The 21,264-nt window shown below is 36.2% G+C and overlaps 1 protein-coding gene across 2 annotated transcripts in view; it reads right to left on the bottom strand.

Annotated features, from left to right (window-relative positions):
- SCN1A (sodium voltage-gated channel alpha subunit 1) overlaps positions 1-21,264 on the bottom strand; it is a 138,576-nt gene that overhangs the window by 68,650 nt on the left and 48,662 nt on the right. Inside the window, exons 3-5 of one of the 2 annotated variants that reach the window (XM_058441497.1) lie at positions 17,227-17,539; positions 2,247-2,365; positions 84-173 (exon numbers count right to left, since the gene is read on the bottom strand). In XM_058441497.1, coding sequence (XP_058297480.1) covers positions 84-173; positions 2,247-2,365; positions 17,227-17,490 — 473 coding nt within the window. In that variant the 5' untranslated portion in view covers positions 17,491-17,539. Of the gene's footprint in view, positions 1-83; positions 174-2,246; positions 2,366-17,226; positions 17,540-21,264 lie in introns of those variants that run through there. The other variant, XM_032755518.2, reaches the window with a different exon arrangement.

The raw sequence follows: 21,264 nt of genomic DNA, 5'->3' as shown, positions 1-21,264 counted from the left end.
CAGTTTTATTTTAAGACTACATTAAGACACAATTTCAAAATCCCAAATGTATATATGTTATTAAAAATATAAGTTGAACTTACTCTACATTCTTTGTCCAATCAGGAGGGTTACTCATTGTCATAAACACACAGTTTGTCAAAATAGTGCACATAATTAGCATGCTGAATAATGTAGGTTATTGTTAAGGAACACACAAAAGAAAGTCAAAATCCAAGTGTTATATTACAAAAAGCTAACATTGAAAAGCCCAAACTGCAGCTTAGCCAAAATTCAGGGATAAATGCATTGTGGGCAAGTCATCTAATCCCTTTAAATTTCAATTTCTTCATGTGTAAAATGTGGGTAATAATATCACCTTCACTGAGTATTTGTATAGATTAAATGAGGTAATGTATATAAAAGCATTATATCAGTATAAGGTGTTGTTTTTGCAACTATTATTAAATCACTATATTCACCTCCCAGAGAACTTCAGTGGGAAGACTATTTTTGTGCTGCCTGGAGTTGCATAGTTTTTCAGCAGAAAGTATTGACTTGAGCTCATTCAGGCGAATAAACTAGTAAATTGTTGAGGAAGGCCACTTATCTGCAATATTGTAATTTCTTAAACATATCTTATCCAACATAGTTCAACGCATGAAAACAATTTGTAGTCAAAGTACAGCACGATGCTAATTGTTGGATTGCTCTATTTTGACTGAGTTTATACAAGTTCAGCAGCATTCGATAACATTAAAAGTGAATATTCTTGAAGGTTGGCACTTAACATGATGGGAATGTAATTAAAATTCAACATAGCAAAGTGATGTTGGCCAAGAGACTCAACCTCTCTGTGCCATTGCCTTGTATCTCTTCCTACTTCTCTACAATGGAGCTGATAATGTACACATTTTGTAATGTAACAATTTTTACATGCAGATTAAGTGAGTTAATATATTGGAAATGCTTGGAACAGTCACGGCACATAAGTAAATATACTCTAAGTGGTAGCTAAAACAAATGAACAGACATAACATGATTATAAAACTGAAAGGGACTCTAAAAAATTAGTTTTATCACTATACTTTAAAAAATCATGGAAATAAGGCATTACTAAGCTCTAGAGGAATTAGATAAAGGGCCCAGGACTAGAATATAAGTTTCCTGCATTAAGATCCAATATTCTTTCCACTATAGTTTACTGCCAAAACAAAAATTTTCCATAATTGAAAAAGAAAGTTTTCATCAAATGACCACATGATGGCGCTAGGAATACAAACTGGGACAAGGAAACTTCCGTAAGTGTAAAAACCCTGATCATATGATTTCTATGTTTCAAATCTTTTCATTTTAGTAATAGCATATTTATACCACTAAAGAAATTTCTTGATATCATGTTAAAATTAGAATGGCCTTTTAAATTTTAGAATCCTTTAAAAAAAGTAGTATGGGCTTATGATAATTATAATGGTATTTTAATATCTATTATTGTCAAAGCTATCAAACAAGATACAATCAGAAGTGAATTGTTTTGCTAAATTGATTAACAAATGAATTTAGTCGTGGAGTCCTTTTTAACACCAACGGGAATCATGAAACCAAATCCCTTAAGACCATTTGGAAATACATGCCAACTTCTCTCATTAACTTCCAGAGTCTTTACTCAGCAATCAGTTTTGCTTGGCAGCATCATAACTCATGACTTGAATTTGAAATTCAGCCAATATTCCAGTACTTCCTTCACAAAAATCATCAGGAAATTTCAAGAATTAACTAAGTTCTGGCCAAAGACTTCTGATATTCTCTGACAGTAAATATACTTAAAGGTTTATTCTAAGATACACTGAAGTGTTTTATATCATAACTATGGAAAAACTTGAGTCTGGAAGTAGATTTTTCTGTTATTATATCATTGCTCACTGCAAATTCTACACCATCACAAGCTTTGTATAAAGATGGTAGAGGTAAACATGGTTATCTTACTTTAGATTTGTAGGATTCAATACATATAAGTGTTTTTAGAAAGATAACAAAAGTACATAAATATATGTTTATACATAATATATAAAATGTTAAAGATTGCATGTTTCAGTAATGTCTATGTGATTAATGAACTTTAAGAATGAGGCTAATATGACAAAGATGCAAAATGAGAGTGATGAAAACTAGAATATGGACTTTTCCCAACTTAATTTGATATTTAGCTATAAAGTGCTTACAGATTATGTACAAATAGTTAATATTAATCACTTGAAAAAGGATATGAATGTACCAAAATCTTAATAGCTATTTTCCTAAGAGGATTGAAGGGAGTTAAAATGTACAGGGCAGAGGTGGCACTGAACCGGAAGATGGCCTTCCCTTTATTCAATACTATAAAAGTCTGTAAGACAGGAACACAACATAGAAGTATGAAAGTATAAACCACTTAAACTCTGTTATCTACTTTCTGTTACTTGTCATAATAAATTATTCTAAAGTTTAATGGGAAACCAGCACAATCACAATTTCTAATGTGCACCATGAAAACAAACTGTCACTGGATCTCTTCTTAATTAGAGAGGAAATCCAATGATACCACTTACCTTTTACCTAATACTTACCCTCAATTTTATTGTACATAAGACAATTAACCAAGAGAAGTCATTTATTTTCTTGATATTTTAAGTGTCTGAGTTAAATGAAAGTCTTAAATGGGTGCACATTTCATTTCATTCCAAAAAACTTAAGGCACTACATGCTTTTTATAGTGATTTCAGCTTTTCCAATTCAAATATCTTGAAAATTAATCCTGTGGAACGCAAAATCATTCAATAGAACTGATACTATTTTTGAAATAAAGATTGTTTTTACCATCTATCCTCATAAAATAAACATTATCACTCTCTTCGTAATAGAAAATAAAAACAGCCACCATCAAACCCACTCTTGGGTTAGATGGATGTAATCCAATAATTGATTTCTGGAGGCCAAGATCCCTGGAGAGTACCCATTGACCAGGAGTGCTAAATTCTGTACTGGGATTTCTGAGTTAGCTGACTTCCTATCTTATGCAGTGCTTTCTTATCACAGAAGAAAAGCTCAAAGCCCCTGAAGAATCCATGATCCATGAATGTGAATGAAATTCCTTCCAAAAATTAGACTTATTTGAGATCAATTGGCAGTGGGCAGACAAAACATTAAAGAAGCAACATGCAAGGGTGTAAAAAGGACTCTGACTCAGTGTTTTCCAAGGTGCTTACTTATATTTAGACAGAGCCAGGGAGAAAGCCTTTATCTCTGTGAAGAACATATTTGTGGAAGGAAATTTTAAGCTTCTTCATTTTAAATTCACCCATTCTTCAAAAGCTCTCTTTTCTAAGCCTTAGGATGCATATCTGCACAGATCATGTTATGATATAGCAAGCATAAACTTTATGTTTATTTTCTACTAAGAATCTTTGTATAGTCTTAGCTCATTAACAGATTTCCCCTATACTTGCAGGATTTTCTAAATTCAAGTAAAGCAAACCCACACCCCTACCCACTAAATATTTATGGAGTTGATTTTTGAAAATTAAGCACTTTCTATCTGGTATGGGTAGAAGTGTCCTAAACTGGCTGTGAAAGTATGGTCCCCCAACTGGTGCTAGTTAAGTATAGATATGGAGAGTCCATGTTTAGAAATTTGTAAGGCAATTTGACCAATTAATGTTGTGTCTGTTTATTCTAATAATAAAAAAGTAGGAGGATGTTGTTGTGGGCCTGTTTTTCATTTCAGTTTTCTAGAATTTAATTTTTACTTCATTTTATAGAAGAATAGAGACCTTACATCCTCAACAGAGTTTGAGAAGCACTGCTCCAAGTCTCACCTCCGCCTGCATTCCCTCTATCATCTTAGAAGGAGTATGAGTCCAGAAAACAGATAGAACTTTACCACAAAGCCCATTTGAAGGAAGGGAGAATTTCACCTGTCCTTACTAGAAGAACAATCACCTGTGCCAACAATAGTTAGCCCTCTTTTTCTCTGATTCATTGAGGGATTCTGTCCCTGAATGACATTGTGAGATCATCATAAATCTGAACAGACTTGTGCAATGCAAATGCCTTTGCTGTGGGGAATGTGAGCATGTAATGACACAGAAAGGCCCAAAGTGAGCTAGCTCAGGAATAAATATGGTCCACCTTTCAAACATATTGCATATACTTCCTTTCCCCAAAATATGCTGAGTAAAATCTGATAGAAATATCAGGGGCTCAGATGGCCAGGCGCAGCGGCTCACGTCTGTAATCCCAGGACTTTGGGAGGCCAAAGTGGGCAGATCACCTGAGGTCAGGAGTTTGAGACCAGCCTGGCCAACATGGTGAAACCCCATCTCTACTAAAAACACACAAAAAAGTTAGCTGGGCCTGGTGGCGGGTGCCTGTAATCCCAGCTGCTTGGGAGGCTGAGGCAGGAGAACAGGAGAATCGCTTGAACCCAGGAGGCAGAGGTTGCAGTGAGCCAAGGTCACGCCACTGCACTCCAGCCTGGGCGATGAGAGCGAAACGCCATCTGAAAAAAAGAAAAAGAAACATTAGGGGCTGAGGTAGGAGAACCAGTAAAAATATAACACAGAATATATATATTTTAAAATAAGAATCTCTCCATTTCAAATAATATTAAAAGCTAATTTTGAAACAAATACTAGTGATACAAAGAGATGATGAGAAAGAAATGACAATCCATAGATGGCCTAAATCGGGCTGGAGTGTGAGGATAATCCAGATGGTACTGTTTGTACCTCCGTGGATAAGGAAAATAACTAGGCTCATCCTAAGGAGACAGGACCATACTTAGAAAACAACTGTGTTGCTGGCTCCTTGGCCGCTGTTCAGCCCAAACCATGACCAGAGGTAATAAATGACCAAAACAGAAAAGACAGACAAGGAGTGGTAAAGTAAAAGGCGAAGCTAGAGATCTAAAAGAAGGTAGGGGAAATATTTCTGCCCTGAGTACTAAAAAGTAAAAGAGGCAAGATTCAGAAACCAAACACAAGAGGGTCCAAAAGGGGAGTCTGCCTAGAAGTAAAAAGAGCAGAGGATTCTAGACAAAAATCAGGGAAAGGTGGGGACAGAGAGAAATCTGTTAAAGGACACAAAATTACAGCTAGATAGGAGGAACACATTCTACCTTTCCACACCACTGTAGGATGACTATAGTTAACAATAATTCATTATATAGTTTCAAATAGCTAGAAGGAAGATATTGAATGTTCCCAACACAAAAAATGATAAATGTTTGAGATGATGGATATGCTAATTACTCTGATCTGATCACTATACATCATATGTATTGAAACCACTATATGCCTCATAAATATGTACCATTTTTGTGTCAATTTAAAAAATAAGATAAAAGGAGGTATAAAGGGCTGAAACTCAGTAAGGTGAGTTTAATGAAACCAGAGCACTCCTAATGTTTATATGTGATTCTAAATCTAAAAGTCCTTTGACATAGAGAAAATTAATACTTCGACACAAAAGTTAAAAACAAATGGGCATAATTATCAATTGTTCAAGCCTTAGATGAAAACATTTACTGATTTTACAATGTGTTCCCTTTATTCATTTAAAAAATTTAAAGAATGTGTAGAAGATTAGTTTATACGTGCAATGGAAAATACTTGCAAGTTGAATTTATAAATGGAATTGGTAAGGTTTTACTGAACAACAGTATTTGTTTTGCCTTAATTTTTCATAAGACATACTGTTGTGCAAGACATCCTTGCTACCCAGGAAGCTAACAATAAGGCCAACATTAAAGGACCATTTTTCATAGGATTTCTTCTGTGAGAACTCCATTTTTCTCAGATTGAAACATACATGCTTATGTGCAAACTTCATAGATGTAGCTTTAAGGTATTGATGGATTTTAAACAGCCTTCAAAACAAACTTTGAAGCATGGCATTGTAACTGAGGTAGCAGCCAGATTTTATATATGAAAAATCACTTTACAGACTTATTTGCAGGAATGTAACTGTCATACAATAGGGGTTGGTCTAGCTTGTCATTTATGTCTTCATATACAGGTACCAAATTTATTGAGCATATATACAGTAAGTTGGTAATTATGTATAAGCATTGCAGACATTCGGAAATGAGCAGAGACCTACTTTAGGTCCAATTGTTAATTTCAATTGATTTCAATTCAAAATACATATATTAACTGTTTAGTACAATATTTGCAATGCTCTGTGCTACAGTCTAAAGAGAAAACAAAGATATGTGGTTATGACACCAAGACTTTTATAAACTAGGAGATGCTCAACTATTTGTCTTAATAGAATATAGAAGAATTAGTGAAGGTTTACCTTGACCAGCACTTTCCAAAAGAAATATAATGTAAGCTACAAATCTGAGCTACAGGTATGATATTTCCTGAGAGCCACATTAAAAGCAAAACAAAGCAGGTGAAATTAATTTTAACAGTGTTTTCTTTAACTCAACATATCTGAATTATTATCATTTGGGAATGAAATTGATATAAAAAATTTTTGAGATATTATGTGTATTTTTATACTAAGTCTTAGATCTTTGAAATCTGGAGTTACACTTACATATTTCAAGTATTCAATAGCTACACAAGGCTAATTAATCTCTGCTGTGTTGGGCAGCACAGACCTAAACTTAAACCATCCATTGTTCAGCAAGCTCATACCTTCTTCAGCAATCCTTGCCATGTAAAAATCATTTCTGGTTTTAAAGAAAAAGCAAGAAGGAAGTTATATAGAAAAATTAGTAATAACCTTGGTAATTAACAGTTTAATAATCTGTGAGGCAACATTATGAAAATATAAGTATGATTTGTTTTATCTTATGTTAAGAGTGCAAAATCTGAAATTAGATTTCTGGTTCAAAAACTAACTTTGCTGCCTTCTAGCAGTGTGATCCGGAACAGGTTTCTTAACTTTCTGTGACTCAGTTACCTCACTTGAAAACAGAATAAATGTACTTAGCTCACAGAGGTGATGTGATTTTCAATGTAGTCGGTCAGATTTTCATACCTAGTTTTTATACTTTAAATAAGTAATCCAGATGATTCTGTCATAGTAGCACTGTTAATCTGTTTTGGTTACCTAATGGTTATAAAAAATCACAAGCCATTGCCCAAATTATCCATGATTATGTTGTACATGTGGATTGAAATCTTGCCCCTTGATCTAACTGAATAGTTAACAAGAAAATAATTATATTATAATGATTTGGTAGAAATTGCTATTTATGAAACTATATTTGTTATTATCTAGTAATCTTTTTTTGTTTCTGGGCTTATAGAAAGTGATTTGTTTACAATTTTTTCCCAGGATGGACACTGAATTTAACAAGCCATGGTTTTCCAGTTTCTTTTTCTCATTTAAATATAGCCATTACCTTAACATTTATTTCAATCTAGGGGCCATATTCTTTAAAGTACATCGTTTAAATGTAAGCTCTAACTTTGTGTTTCATCTAAACATTATTGAAACATTGCCAAATAACAGGACTGACTCCGAATTTATTGCACTTTCCTACTCTTAAAGTAAATCTACTGGCAAAGACAAGAAATAACACAGGAAGGTGAGCTATGATGATGAACAATACACAAAATGTAGAATGTACTACTGGTTGGTTAAATTTATCTTTTAGGCCTAGCGTGGTGGCTCACGCCTGTAATCCCAGCACTTTGGGAGGCCGAGACGGGCGGATCACGAGGTCAGGAGATCGAGACCATCTTGGCTAACATGGTGAAACCCCGTTTCTACTAAAAATACAAAAAATTAGCCAGGCGTGGTGGTGGGTGCCTGTAGTCCCAGCTACTCGGGAGGCTGAGGCAGGAGAATGGCGTGAACCCAGGAGGCGGAGCTTGCAGTGAGCTGAGATCGTGCCACTGTACTCCAGCCTGGGGGACACAGCGAGACTCTGTCTCAAAAAAAAAAAAAAAAAAAAATTTATCCTTTAGCCTCAAAGTTTAAAACAGGTAATTTCCGGCCGGGTGCAGTGGCTCATGCCTGTAATCCCAGCACTTTGGGAGGCCGAGGTGGGCAGATCACAAGGTCAGGAGATTGAGACCATCCTGGCTAACACAGTGAAACCCCATCTCTACTAAAAATACAAAAATAATTAGCCAGGCGCAGTGGCGGGCACCTGTAGTCCCAGCTAGTCGGGAGGCTGAGGCCAGAGAATGGCGTGAACCTGAGAGGCCCATCTTGCAGTGAGCCGATATCGCGCCACTGCACTCCAGCCTGGGCGACAGAGAGAGACTCCATCTCAGAAAAACAAAACAAAACAAAACAAAACAGGCAATTTCCAACTTGTACATGAGCTGTGCTCCAAAAATGCATTTGGAAGTCAATTGTTTGGAAATGTGAACATATATTCTCACAGATACACATGTATTTCTAGACCCACAAGCCTATCAAACTGTTAATGAAGTACAATTCCAAATTAATGGCACTGCGAAACTTTATCACTATGTGTAAGAAAGTGTTACTCTGAAAATGGCAGAGTTCTCTCCTTGAAATAGCCTGGAAGTCAGACCAGGAAAATTATCTGGCTCTAGCTCCTACCCAGAAGTGCTATTAAGTTTTTCATAGCTCTAAGCTGCTGGCTTGGGAAGAGGTTCCAGCATGAAGGGGCAGAATTAGAGCCACGTTGCAAGAGGAGAGATGCTTCAAAGTTTTGGGTGTGAAGAGCAGCATAGATGGTCAGGAGATTCCATTAGTATAATATGTATCTCTGGGGACATTTCTTATGCTGGGCCAATTCCATGTTATATAATTTTTTTTTCCCAAGGACTTTAAATGGTCTCACCTACTTCCCTTCCCATTTATCATAGCCTGTGAGTTCAAGCCAAGATTTTCTTCCTTTTCTGGCTCACTGGGGGATGAAAAGTTTTCTTGCAGGCTTTCTACCTGACTCTGAAAAGAGCATGCCACATGTAATATTTTTTCATCTCCTAGTCTCATTCAATTTTTTCCTTTCAACAAGGGATAATCAGACTAAACACCAATCTGTGTCACTTGCCTACCCGTCGGCCACCAAACTTTAATATATAACCTTCACTTAATGACAGATGTGGTCCTTAAGCCACAGATTACAAACTAAAATGCCCACAGAGGCTAAGTGACAGTAGGTACCTGCCAGTTTTAGGCATATAAGTCAGTGATGCCTGATTGATATTTCAAGAGGAATCCTTAGATGTATAATTTTATGTGTGTGTGAAAGATTTTCTGATTTATAAATGCCAGAAAATAATTCAAAATTATAAATAATTTTGTTAGTTTAACAAAACATGTCTGTGGACTCCATGCCTCATAGTCAGTTTTTAAACATCGTTGCCATAAGCTCACACAAAAGAGAAGAATTTGTACCTAGAGAAGAGTCTGTAAAATTGCTTGTTCCTATGCTTTAGCTGGGTGGGGTGGAGGAGGGTTGGGGCCAGTGGAGGAGATAACTCTGCAGAAGGTGCCTCCCTAGAAAGTGCCTAGGTAGGCTTTTGTCAGCCAAGGCTGCAGAGCTCTCGACCTCTTCTCCAGCAGAGAGAAGAAACTATAACCATAAGGAAAAAGAATAAAATCTGGAGCTGAAACATTTTTCATCCCTATATCATCAGAATGTACATACCATGGGTCTGCTATACTATTATATGGTCAGTCAATTTTTCTTTGAATGGAAAGAACACTTTTGAGCCCAGCTTGATTACAAGCTTGCTGTGTGAGAACTATGAGCAAACTATTCCCCTCAATTTCTCCATCTCAATGGAGAAGATTATACTAATACCAATCTCAGGATTGTTTTGAGGATGAAGTGAAATAAAACATGTCAATGCCCTTAGTGAATTCTACAGTGTCAATAAAAATATAAGGATTAAAATATTTAAAATGTGTCTCTGTATTCTAACTCCTTTTTTTTTTTTTTTTTTTTGAGACAGAGTCTTGCTCTGTCACCCAGGCACCCAGGCTGGAGTGCAGTGGCGCGATCTCGGCTCACTGCAAGCTCCGCCTCCCGGGGTCACGCCATTCTCCTGCCTCAGCCTCTCCGAGTAGCTGGGACTACAGGCGCCCGCCACCACGCCCGGCTAATTTTTTGCATTTTTAGTAGAGACGGGGTTTCACCGTGGTCTCGATCTCCTGACCTCGTGATCCACCTGTCTCGGCCTCCCAAAGTGCTGGGATTACAAGCGGGAGCCACCGCGCCCGGCCTCTAACTCTTAAATATACACATATAAGAACATTTCTGTTTCTCCAAGCATGGCCAATTTTAGTATTGGAATTTTCAGGTTCAATATCTTTCTTCTCAAACTTCCTATCTAAGAAAAGGAGGCCATCAGCTTCCTTCTGTCTGACACCTAAACACCTCCAAAACCAATTCTGATTCTATCCATTATTCTCCATCTCCATTGTCAAAATGCTGGATCAAGTATAAAACTCCTAAATTTCTCCATAGAGAAGATGAGTGATTTTTAACAATGTAAAGTGGGCCGGGCGCCGTGGCTCACGCCTGTAATCCCAGCACTTTGGGAGGCCGAGGCGGGCGGATCATGAGGTCAGGAGATCAAGAGCATCCTGGCTAACACAGTGAAACCCCATCTCTACTAAAAACACAAAAAATTAGCCGGGCATGGTGGCGGGTGCCTGTGGTCCCAGCTACTCGGGAGGCTGAGGCAGGAGAATGGCGTGAACCCAGGAGGCGGAGCTTGCAGTGAGTGGAGATCGCGCCACTGCACTCCAGCCTGGGCTAGAAAGCAAGACTCTGCCTCAAAAAAAAAAAAAAAAAAAAAAAAAAAAAAAAAAAAAGTAAAGTGGACCATGTTACTCCTGTACCCAAATACTTGTTGGGAATTCATTTTGCTTTGAAGATAACCTTCAAACTCTTTAAGATGTACTGAAAGATCCCCTTTATCTAGCCCCAGGCCTACCTCCCCAGCCTCACCTTACTCTCTTTTTACCTATTATAGGTCAGCTTGATTATTTGTCTTATTCTATGCTATTCTCTTTCCTTGGAAGATTCTCCTCTCCCTCCTCCTTTTTAACCTACAGATCCCAATTTAAATGCCATTTCCTTATAGAGGCACACAATTTAAATTTCCCGAATTGATCCTCTTTGAAAATAGGTGCTTATCACCCTACTGGAATTTAGTGGGAAAAAAAATTTCTAATTATTTTAGAAGCTAATCTAGATCACTGAGTGTCTAAGATTTTAGTTTTTACAAAGGCAGGAAATGGCCAAGTGGTGAAATGACCAGTAAGGGTTTAGGAAATACTGCCAGCCTGGGAGACAAGAATCGCATCTTGCAAAATGGCAGAAGTGGGAAACAGGTAGAACAGCTATAGGCTTATTTAGATTCTATCACTGACTTCTCTTTTTTCCACTGCTGTGATTAGTGCTATGACTGCAAATCCAAACTAACATGGCAATGGGCCATGAAACTCACTGGTCTAGTTTTAAAACTAGTCTCTGCTACTTAATAGTTTTGTGATCTTAGGCAAGTTATTTAACTTCAGTTTTATTATTTTTAAATAAAGACGAGCTATCTTGAAAGAATCTGTGGATGAAAAAAGAACAGTAATTGTACTGATATGTATAGCATGTAGAGTATATAGCTTTTTTTTTTTTTTTTTTTTTTTGCCTGCTTAGGACACCTAACAGTTCCTCTTCTCTTCCTTTTGGAGTGAACCTCTGCCCCACTGTCTTCCCGTGTGGCTTGGTGGAGCTGACCCACCCCTTGGCAACACAGGTTAGTATGTGACAAAGACCATCCCATACCAAGGAGACCATCACATACCACTGGCCAAAGTGAGTGGTTCAGAGGAGGCCATGTGACCTAGTTAGACTCAATTCTAGGACAACTGCTAGAGCTTTTGAAGAAAACCTGAGCCTTTTTTCTTTCTTCTTTCTTGTTTTAATGAGCAGAAGATAGTAGTTACAAGGCTGTAGGATGTTACTTTAGCACCACTGGTGGCTATTTCTGCCATCTTGTAGAAGAGCCAGCCTGCAATTGAAGCCAGCATAGGTGACAGCAGAGCCAACCGTGGAAAAGGACTACCCTCATGACATCGTTTGAGGTACTGGGTATTTTGATATTAAAACCAGATTCACTAGACACGTTTCCTTTATTTTTCCCCAAAAGTTGTTTCTGTTGGGTTTTGGAAACTTTCAGTTGAAGGATCTCCTACTGATATGGCAGATACTCTAAAAATGCCAAGCATCATTTTATTGATCAACATCACCATCTTGGGACTGTTTCTGAGACAGAGACAGGGAGGTGACAAAGGAAAAAGAAGCACAAGGAAGAAATAGTGCATAGGGAGGAGAAAGATTGGGAAGTTAACTACAGGGTCCTGGATGTAAGGGAAAGTCTGGGTGACTTGTAGTTTTATAGGAGCTGATGATAAGCAAAGGACAGCTACACACTGGGGACTGCCCATATGACAATTCGTGAAATTATAAGCTTTTAATAATCATCCTCTTTTCTGATTTCCCATTAATTACTTTTGCAAGAAAAACTCCATAATCCCAATTAAAACAAAACAAACTCTCTCCACCCAATATAACAACTAAAAACTCCTGTGGCAGTGATAGACCAAACATGAATTCGAAATCACAGATTCATATATGACTTCTCATGGAGCCCAACATAAAGAGAGTGTGCATCTTTTTAGGACAGTTGATAGCAAGAGAGAATAAGTTACTTTTAAATGATCCATAAGACTTTTTAAAAATGAATACATTTCTGCACTCCATAATTAACAAACATCCACTTTTACTACAGATCTAAAATATCTCATTCTATTTCCAGTAAACTGTCACATTGTTAAAATGATATTTTCTTCCATGGTAATAATGAGTCATATGTAATTTTAACAAGAACATGAGAAGGAAGACATTTTCTGTAATAAAGAGTGGGTAAAGAATTTGAATGTAGGGCCAAATGGTACAAAATCAGCCCAAGCTATGAAAGGAAACTATGAAAAAAAGTCCCATGAGGGAAAAAAAGGTGTGTTCACAAGCTAAAGTGTGCCTTGCTACACAGCTAAAGTAAATAAACAAAGGGAAATCAATCTGGAATCACCTTCTAAAGACCACTGAGTCAGAGCTAACACGATATGAAAAATACTGTCACCATATTATGATAGCATTTTTTTCCCCTGAGTTTTTAACCTGGAACTCTGAAGGCTTAAAACATCTAAGGATCTAAAAACCTTCTAATGCTTCTATGCATCAGGAATGTTCATGAGATGGTTGCTACTATTTCTTTAGTTACTACTACAATATTACTGAACATGGATTAAACTACTTTAACAATTTTAGTAGAATATTTGAACATTACATAATTTGCACATCTTAAACTGGGACAAAGAGGATAAAAATGTGTGGGCATATGCCATTGGAAAATGTACTCTCAGCAGTGACATTTTTATAAGCTCACTGACATTGCCTTTGTAAAAGATTACAGAGAGCTTCAGTGTGGTGGTTGTGTTTTTTCTATTCACATAAATTCCTTGCATGTACACTACTGCACTTTAACACAAAATATAACATAAGGAATGGATTCTGCAAATATTTTTACTATTGGCTTGTTTTGTCTATTCCATATAGTTGAGAAAGAAACCAGAGTCTTTATATACCGATGCAAATGACACATTAACTATTGTACTAGAATCCAACTTTACGGAAATCACTAGTCTAACTGCATATTCCATTTCACTCAGGCAAACCTAATCCACACCCCCAATATCAGCATTAGTGGAAAATCTCATCCTAATAAACATTTTCCCTGCTGACATTTCCACTATTCGACCATTTAGCTGTGTCAAGAGTACTGTGTATGTGTACTGTGTTGTTTTAATGAAGATCACCCAGCCAATCTCAGATAACCCAGTCACTAAAATAAAATTAGTCATTGAATATTGAAAGAAATATTCATTATTTTTAAAAGTTTCAGATTTTGCTAAGCATTCCAACTTTAGTCAGAGCAAATTAATTCAGTTTGAGAATATTTTTCAATACTGAAATAATCCAATTAGTAAAGAAAATTAAAGGCAGAAAAAAGTGTACAGGCAACTTATAAAAGTCTTAAGACATAAAAATGCAGAAGAAGGAAATTTCAAACACATAACTCAATCATGTGTTCTAAGCACACCATGTTAGTTTTTAAGGATTTCAGCCCTGCAAAAAGCTTCATGTGCATTGCTGTTGAATGACTTACATTTGAAGATTTGCTTGGTGTCAGCTCAATGTAAAAGCCATGAGTATACCTTACCTTGGGGAAAACTCTTTCCTGATAACAATATTTCTCTTATCAGGTTGTTCTACTTGCACACTGTGATTTGCTCCAAAATGCCAAAATGCTTTTCTTTCCTCATACCATGTGCATTTGAAGATAAGAACAGATGTTAAGAGCAAGTTTAGACGTGAGCCTAACAAAGTTTATAAGGGTTTCCTCGACACAAGAATCTGGCTGTCACTTCATCAGAGTTGGCCTTTCACCCTCAGTTTTAAGATGTTTCTTCTGAGTATTTTGAAAATGTTTGCACAATTTTATTTTACATCTGTCTTTATATCCTTTGCTATATGTAATTCATTGTAAACCAATTACGGACCATTTTGTTTAGGGACATCCCCTCGAGACAATCACTTTTATCAGTCTGAAAGCTCTTTAATTAAAAAAAAAAAGATTGATTGGATGTTCTGGTTTCCAGATGAAGAATGTCTACCTTTGTCAACATGCATTAGTTTGGTCTTTCTCAAAACATTCATTTATTATTTTACAAATAAGGACCCAGCATAGGAGCAGAGATACTAAATTTCTTCCCTGTTTGATTAAGGGATAGATGCTGGGTGGCTTTAATAATTTTTAGATGGTGATTGCTACCAAAGAGGTGAGGACTGGGTGTCTGGGGGTAGCAAAAGGCCTGTTGAGGATGGAGCCCACTAACACATCCCAAGAGCAGCCTCTGAATAAACTGGAAGTATCCAATGGCTATAAATACAGTAGCATACTCTATGCTGTGAATGAATTTCTGCCTGGAACACATCAGAGTCTTCACTTCAATACTGAAGTCATTTTAAAGGAATTAAAATGTTTAGGCAATTGGATTATCTGCATTTTTACTTCTCTTATACAAATAAAGTCCTCGTAGTTTGCTTAGTTTGGGCTTTGGCTTTTCAGATACATTAATTTCCAAAGAGCTGATTAAATAATAAAGTGCAACTTTTCTCATAACTTAAATGGCAGTTATGAGATTAATAATGTCTTATCAACTAAGATTTGACAATATGGTGTTCAAAAGTAAAGTTAGAGGAAAATGAAATACATGGAAAATGATCCATCCCTTCCTCTACTGTAAAATGAATAGATCAGTTTTTAAAAAGTTTTCTTTAAAAAGAAAATATGTAGTGATTCCTAATGTAAATCCTAGTACCACCGTCAACTGATAATTTTAAATGTAATTTAGATTTGTAGATGGTGTAACATTAAAGTTGTATAATGTTTTAAAAAAAAAAAAAGAGAAAATACGGGCCGGGCGCGGTGGCTCACGCCTGTAATCCTAGCACTTTGGGAGGCCGAGGCCGGTGGATCACGAGGTCAGGAGATCGAGACCATCCTGGCTAACATGGTGAAACCCTGTCTCTACTAAAATTACAAAAAATTAGCCGGGCGTGGTGGCAGGCGCCTGTAGTCCCAGCTACTAGGGAGACTGAGGCAGGAGAATGGCATGAACCCGACAGGCGGAGCTTGCAGTGAGCCGAGATCAAGCCACTGCACTCCAGCCTGGGCGACAGAGCGAGACTGCATCTCAAAAAGAAAAAAAAAAAAGGGAAAATATGTTGTACTTAAACTGACTATATCCTGAAAAGTTAAAAAAAATCTGAACCTAAGGCTAGTCAACCTTTTGTGACGCTCTTGCCTCTGAAACTGTAGCTGTCAATCGGAAGTGATTTATAAAACTGCCTCAAATTCACATATTACAAATGCCAAACTTTTGCATGCATTTGGCAAGGACTAACTTCACACAGAACTGGGCCAGAAACAGAGTCCCTAAAAGTGTAGGGGGTATTTTAAGGTCCAGGTCCAACAAAAAACTTTATTTAATTACAATCTTTGTGCCCTACCTTTCCACTAAGATTCACAAATGCATTGTGTCAGGTGAAAAAGAAGAAAATGTTATGAATCACCTAACGTCATACATTTAATTTAAAATCAATGCAATACTCTTAAAAAAAATTTTTGTGCTTTTCTTTTTGGTTTAGTGAAATGACAGTCATAATGAACGGTTGGATGCTTAATATAAGATTCATTTCAAGCATGGATATTAAAAAAGCACACATTCAAATATTGTTTATAGGTTCTTCAGATTATGACATTTTTGTTAATTCTTGCCAATATTAATGCATTAATACCAAAATATTAAATAACTTGTAAAATTCTAGTTTATGTAAAAATGTTATTTTACAAGTAAAAAAATTTCTTCAGGAAATTAATTGATTTGTTGTTTATAACATGACAGAAATTGCAAACCCTTGTGGCATCAAATTTGTTTGCATGAAAAATTAGTACTAATATTTTCTATAGTCTTTATAACTCATGATTTTGAAATTTCCAAGTACAGAAAGTACAAAAAAATTGTATAGCAAATTGAATCTGTGGAGAGAATCTGTCAGTTTGTTAAATTAGCTGCCTCTTTCTTTCCTTCCTTCCCTCCCACCCTCCCTTCTTTCTTTCTTTTTTTTTTTTTTTTGACACAGTCTTGCTCTGTCTCCAGGCTGGAGTGTGGTGGCGTCATCTCGGCTCACAGCAACCTCAGCCTCCAGGGTTCAACAAGCGATTCCCCTGCCTCAGCCTCCTGAGTGACTTGGGACTACATGCGCGTGCCACCACTCCCAGCTAATTTTTTGTATTTTAGTAGAGAAGGGGTTTCACCATGTTGGCCAGGATGGTCTCAATCTCCTAACCTCATGATCTGCCTGCCTCGGCCCCTCAAAGTGCTGGGATTACAGGCTTGAGCCACAGCACCTGGCCTCTTTTTATTTCTCATGGTGCATTTGGGACAGCTGCATATGTTATGATATAATCAATTCATTTCTCATGTATATGCATAAACCACCCACAAATGTGTTTCATTTCTTAAACAGAAGGATACTTAAGATTTTGTGCTAATTTGGCATGTGTTGGTGCTACAACAGTCCAAGGAATGCAGTAGGCAATTAGCAGCAAAATATGCCCGATAAAAAACACTCACTTTCTTATTGATATAGTAGGGGTCCAGGTCCTCCAGGGGCTCTGACACCATCTCTGGAGGAATGTCTCCATAAATAAATGGAAGGTTCTTTCCAGCTTCCAAGTCACTATTTGGCTTTGGGCCATTTTCGTCGTCATCTTTTTTGTCTGGTTTGGGATTCTTAGCCTTTTCTTCTGCAATGCGTCTTTCAATAGCCGCAAGAGATTCTCTGGTGAAGAAGTTGAAGCTGTCAGGTCCTGGTGGTACAAGCACTGTTTGCTCCATCTTGTCATCCTGCACATTTTAATTACCATTTATTCTGCATATGAAATTCCTAAAATAAAAGGAATACAGACATTTTAAAGAGAGGACTAAGAGATGTTAATATAAATAAATTCTTGTCATGAAACATGAGCTAGAGGATTTAAAGTCTGTTTTCTCCTTAAATTGAAAGGTGATTTCTAAAGAAAAATTTTTAACATAAATGGTTTCTGTGTTGAGTTTAGTTAAGCATCACTTATTTATTAATTCTTGTGCTTTACTGATACAGGAACTATGCCATGAGTTTTAAAAGTGGTTCAAATATGGCCTTAATCAAAGTACATTAGGCTAATTACCACTATATCACTAATGAGTTATTCAGTCTGTGACACACACAGAAGATGGAGACTGTGCATATAAAGACAAAGGATAGCTCATTTAACAAGGATGAGGGGAAAAGGAATTGTCTCTGAGAGGACATAAAATCTAACCCTCTAGGTCTGACAAGTGATTCCTGGCCAAGTTAGTCAGGATAGTTTGCAGTGACCAACCTTAATGACCAATCAAATAGTTATTGCTGTCTTGACCGGGCTTTAACCTCTTCTAAGATTTGAGACAACTGGAACTATGTCCTGCTCACTTCATTAGCCATGCATGGTTGGCTTACTTGAACACATAAAGATAAAGATAGTCCACGGTTGGACAAATGTCATTTATGTGAGTAAGAAAGAGAGGAAAACTACGCTGTAAAGAAATTACTAGATGGAGGTGGGGGCGGAAGAAGATAGCTGTAGGTGCAGGAGACAGCAGGATTCTCCTGTTTCAAGAAAAATGATCAGGAAGAAGTCAGGGTGCCATAAACTCAATAGAAACTGAAGTGTTTTCTTCACTGAAGCAATAATGAAATTCTTGCTGATTCTATAGTCCTATAGTGCTAACCGTATTATGAAGGCCTGAGGCAAAACTGTCAACCCCATACAGCAGAGTCAGACCTGATCTGATGCCAGACGCCAAATCCCAAATGTATTGTTTTAAGGCATATTTAATATGAGCTCAGATTTCACAGATATTACTGAGCCAAAACATTCCAGAGCCTAAGCTGCCACTTGGCCATGAATTTTATTTGGAGACTGCATTAACTCATTAAGGTCAGCAAGCTATGGTACAGTTAATTACAGCTTTAGTGTATATGAACTACAATAAGAAAATTGCAGGCATAATTATTTTGTGAGGGACAGAGACCTCAAATTTCAAGGAGGTTCTCATTGCTGTGAGATTTATAACCATATTTTTCAGAGTGGATGATCAAAAGAAGGGAGGACTCAAGTTTAAATTTGTACCCTTAGTCTATTAAGTGAAGTTTTCAGTGGTTCTTAGAACTTAACCTGCAGTTATTTAGTACCTGCAAGAATAGGTTGCCTGTAAATCAATGAAAACTGAATGTTCTGTCTACAAACTCTGGTTCCCCTATAAGGCATCAGGAAAATACTAACATTTATTTTTTGCAAATAAAAGTTTAGAGATAACAAATATAGTAATTTTCTCAAAAGGGAATTAAAATATTCTGATGTATATATATAGTTTTTATTTTTAAATAGCTTTTTGATGGAAAATATATGTAAATGATATAAATGCAAACATCTAAAAGAAAATGCAGTACAATATCTCCTTTTTATCTTGTTTCCCCAGGCCCAATTCCCCTTCCTAGAGGCAACCACTGCTACTCATCTCCCATATATTTTTCCAGGTATGTAATAGGTATATGCTGGAACATGAGTGTATGTATACATATTCTATTTTAAAATACATACACAAATGGAATCTTATTATACAAACTGTTTTACACCAGCATTTTTTACTTAAAATGTATATTAGAGTTCATTTATCTTAATTTTTATAGATTTGACTCATACCTATTAACTGGCTACATGGGTTTCCATCGCATGTTATGTGCCATTATTTATTTAACCAATTCCCTGAATGTGAGTATGTGGGTTATTTCCAATCTTTAGCTAATATTGAATAAAGTTGCAAGTAATATATTTTTACACACATACTTTCAAATATATGTGGATATATTTATAAAATTAATTTTTAAAGGTAGACTTGGCTTTGCAAAGAATGAATATTTAATTATGATAGTTACTGCAAAACTACTCTCTATAGAGTTTGTATGAACTTATTCTCCTGACAGCAATGTAACAGAGTGCCTATTTATCTTCACCAATATAATATGTTATATTTTTGATATTTCCAATCTGACAGAGACAAAGATGAGAGCATATTATAATTTTAATTTACATTTGTCTTACTATGAGAAAAGTGGAACATATCTTACTTATCCTTAAGAATTATTTTTTATTTTCTTTCCTGGAACTGCTTATTTAAAAACAGCCAATTTTTTCCTTTTATTTTTTTCAATCTATAGCATCTTTTAAGACAAAATATTAGCCACTTGATTTTTTGATGTGTGGTCTTTTAAAAATATATGTTTTTTGACTTTATGATGCTTTGTGCTACAGATTTTAAAAGATTTAATTAAAAATGTTAAAATTGTTAGGTGATTATCTAATTCTTCTTTGGCTTCTGGATACTGTATAATGCTTAGAAAGGCATCCAGAGGGATGGGCAGTAAGGGGTAGGAAAAAGGATATAAAATATATACATACACACACATGCATCTGTGTCACCTTTTCCTCTTGTATTTTTAGTATTTTGATGGTTTAATGTTATAAGTTTAAATATTTTATCTATTTGGAATTTATTTTCTATATGGAGTGAGGTAGACATCAAAGAACAACTAAATAAATGCAGAGATAGTCCATGTCTTTGGATAGGAGCGTTCAATGTATCAAAGACACTAGTTCTTCCCAACTTGACCTAAAGGTTTAATTTAATCTCTGTCAAAATACCAGCAGTTATTTTGTGGATATTGATCAACTGATTTTAAAGTTTATTTGGAGAGGCAAAAAACCCAAAAGAGCCAACACAATGTTGAAGAAGAACAAAGTCGGAGGACTGACACTAACCCAACTTTAAGACTTGCTATAAAGCTGCAGTAATCAATACAGTGTGATGCTGACAAAGGAATAGATAAATGGATCAATGAAATAGGATAGTGAGTGTGGAAGAAGGCCCACATAATTACAGCCAACTGATCTTTAATAAAGAAGCAAGGTAATAAAATGAAGAAAAGATAGTCTTTTCAACATGTATTGCTGGAATAATTAGGCATCCAAATGCAAAAAAAAATGAACCTAGACCTTATGCCTTTCACAAAAAATAATTCAAAATGGATCACAAATCTAAATATAAAATGCAGAACTAAAACACTACTAGAAGATAATATTGGAGAAAACCTAGTTGACTAAATTTGTTGATAACTTTTTAGTTGTCTATTTCTCTTGGAACTGTCTCATCTTCATATTTGAGTTCTGGAATATTTCTGGTGATAATCTCAGTGCTATATATTTGTTTTTGGTTTTCTAGGAGTGATGGTGAGGAGGAATTGTGCCAGCTTGCTTCTTCACTGCCATTTTGGAACCAGAACTCAGGTGATGACTTTTTAGATACAACACCAAAGGCACGATCCATGAAAAAAAAGAATTGACAAACTGATATATTAAAACGAAAAATTTTGCTCTGTGAAAGATACTATCAAGAGAATAGGAAGGCAAGCCACATACTGAGAAAAAATATTTGCAAAAGACATGTCTGATAAAGGACTGTTACCCCAAACATGCAATAAATTATTAAAACAACAATAAGAAAATGAACGATCTGAATAAAAAATGGGCC

This window comes from Hylobates moloch, unplaced genomic scaffold (assembly GCF_009828535.3).
Source record: "Hylobates moloch isolate HMO894 unplaced genomic scaffold, HMol_V3 SCAFFOLD_1, whole genome shotgun sequence".
Taxonomy (NCBI): domain Eukaryota; kingdom Metazoa; phylum Chordata; class Mammalia; order Primates; family Hylobatidae; genus Hylobates; species Hylobates moloch.
Note: the sequence above shows the minus strand (reverse complement) of the source record. Positions and strands in the feature narration are given on the sequence as shown.